At 36.3% G+C, this 843-nt stretch overlaps 1 protein-coding gene across 1 annotated transcript in view; it reads right to left on the bottom strand.

Moving 5' to 3' along the window:
- Nucleotides 1-540, bottom strand: part of LOTGIDRAFT_176033 (hypothetical protein) — a gene marked incomplete at both ends in the record, with an annotated part of 6848 nt that extends 6308 nt beyond the window's left edge. Inside the window, 2 exons of the mRNA XM_009064938.1 lie at nucleotides 79-150; nucleotides 306-540. Of these exons, the coding sequence (XP_009063186.1) occupies nucleotides 79-150; nucleotides 306-540 (307 nt within the window). The remainder of the gene's footprint in view (nucleotides 1-78; nucleotides 151-305) is intronic.
- Between the last annotated feature and the right edge of the window lie 303 nt (nucleotides 541-843).

Raw genomic sequence — 843 nt, 5'->3', positions numbered from 1 at the left:
TATTTTGACCATCACCAAAAATGGGATTCGCGATGGCTAGAGTTGACAATAATAATCATGGAAGCGTTCACGATTTACCTTGAAGTTCTCTGGATGTAATACTGGATATTTTTCTTGTTCTCTGTCTTGTAAGACTTTCAGATCTTCTTACTAAAAATCGAACATAAAAAATTTACAGAAGTGTTGTTTCTTTGACTTTAACAACACAGGCGAATGTATAAGCGTGTCTTCAATCTCTTAACCTCTGGGTGAGAAAATGATCGACTTATGTGTGCCCAGAATGGAAAACTATATGTACAACCAACCTTCCAGTAAAGGACTTGTCATCTCGCGTCGGATTTGATCCAACTGCATATTAGATAATTGTCTTCTTAATAATTTTTCTTCTCTTTCCATATGTGTGGTCATCTTTTTCCTTGCCATTTCAATGCCTTCGGTTTTCTTTTGGAGTGAACTTCTCCTAGCAGAGTTCTTGACATGGCAAGCTTGATAACTCTTCACACTCTCTTTCAGATATTCTTCAATACTGCTTTTACTCATTTTGGATCACTAGTTGAAATTCAACCTTAGGAACAATTTGTGTGCTTCTGGTATTAGCATCAATATAATCATTGAGCAGCCGTCAATGTTCTTGTGGTATACCAGGAGGGTGTACGTCGTTCACAAATTCACAAATCGCAATTAACAAAGTGTGATAAATATGAGTGAACGGCTATCTTTGAACATCCAAATTTCACAGATTCAGTTTGATGCAGACTTTTTCTCTGTATTCCGCCCAAATGTCAGTTATCTCACAACAAGAAAAAAACTTTTCCATAGAAAATCAATAAGTTTCGGCTAGAT

The sequence above is a fragment of the Lottia gigantea genome (assembly GCF_000327385.1).
Source record: "Lottia gigantea unplaced genomic scaffold LOTGIsca_663, whole genome shotgun sequence".
Classification (NCBI taxonomy): domain Eukaryota; kingdom Metazoa; phylum Mollusca; class Gastropoda; family Lottiidae; genus Lottia; species Lottia gigantea.
The sequence above is the reverse complement of the archived record's forward strand: the minus strand, read 5'-3'. Positions and strand labels throughout refer to the sequence as shown.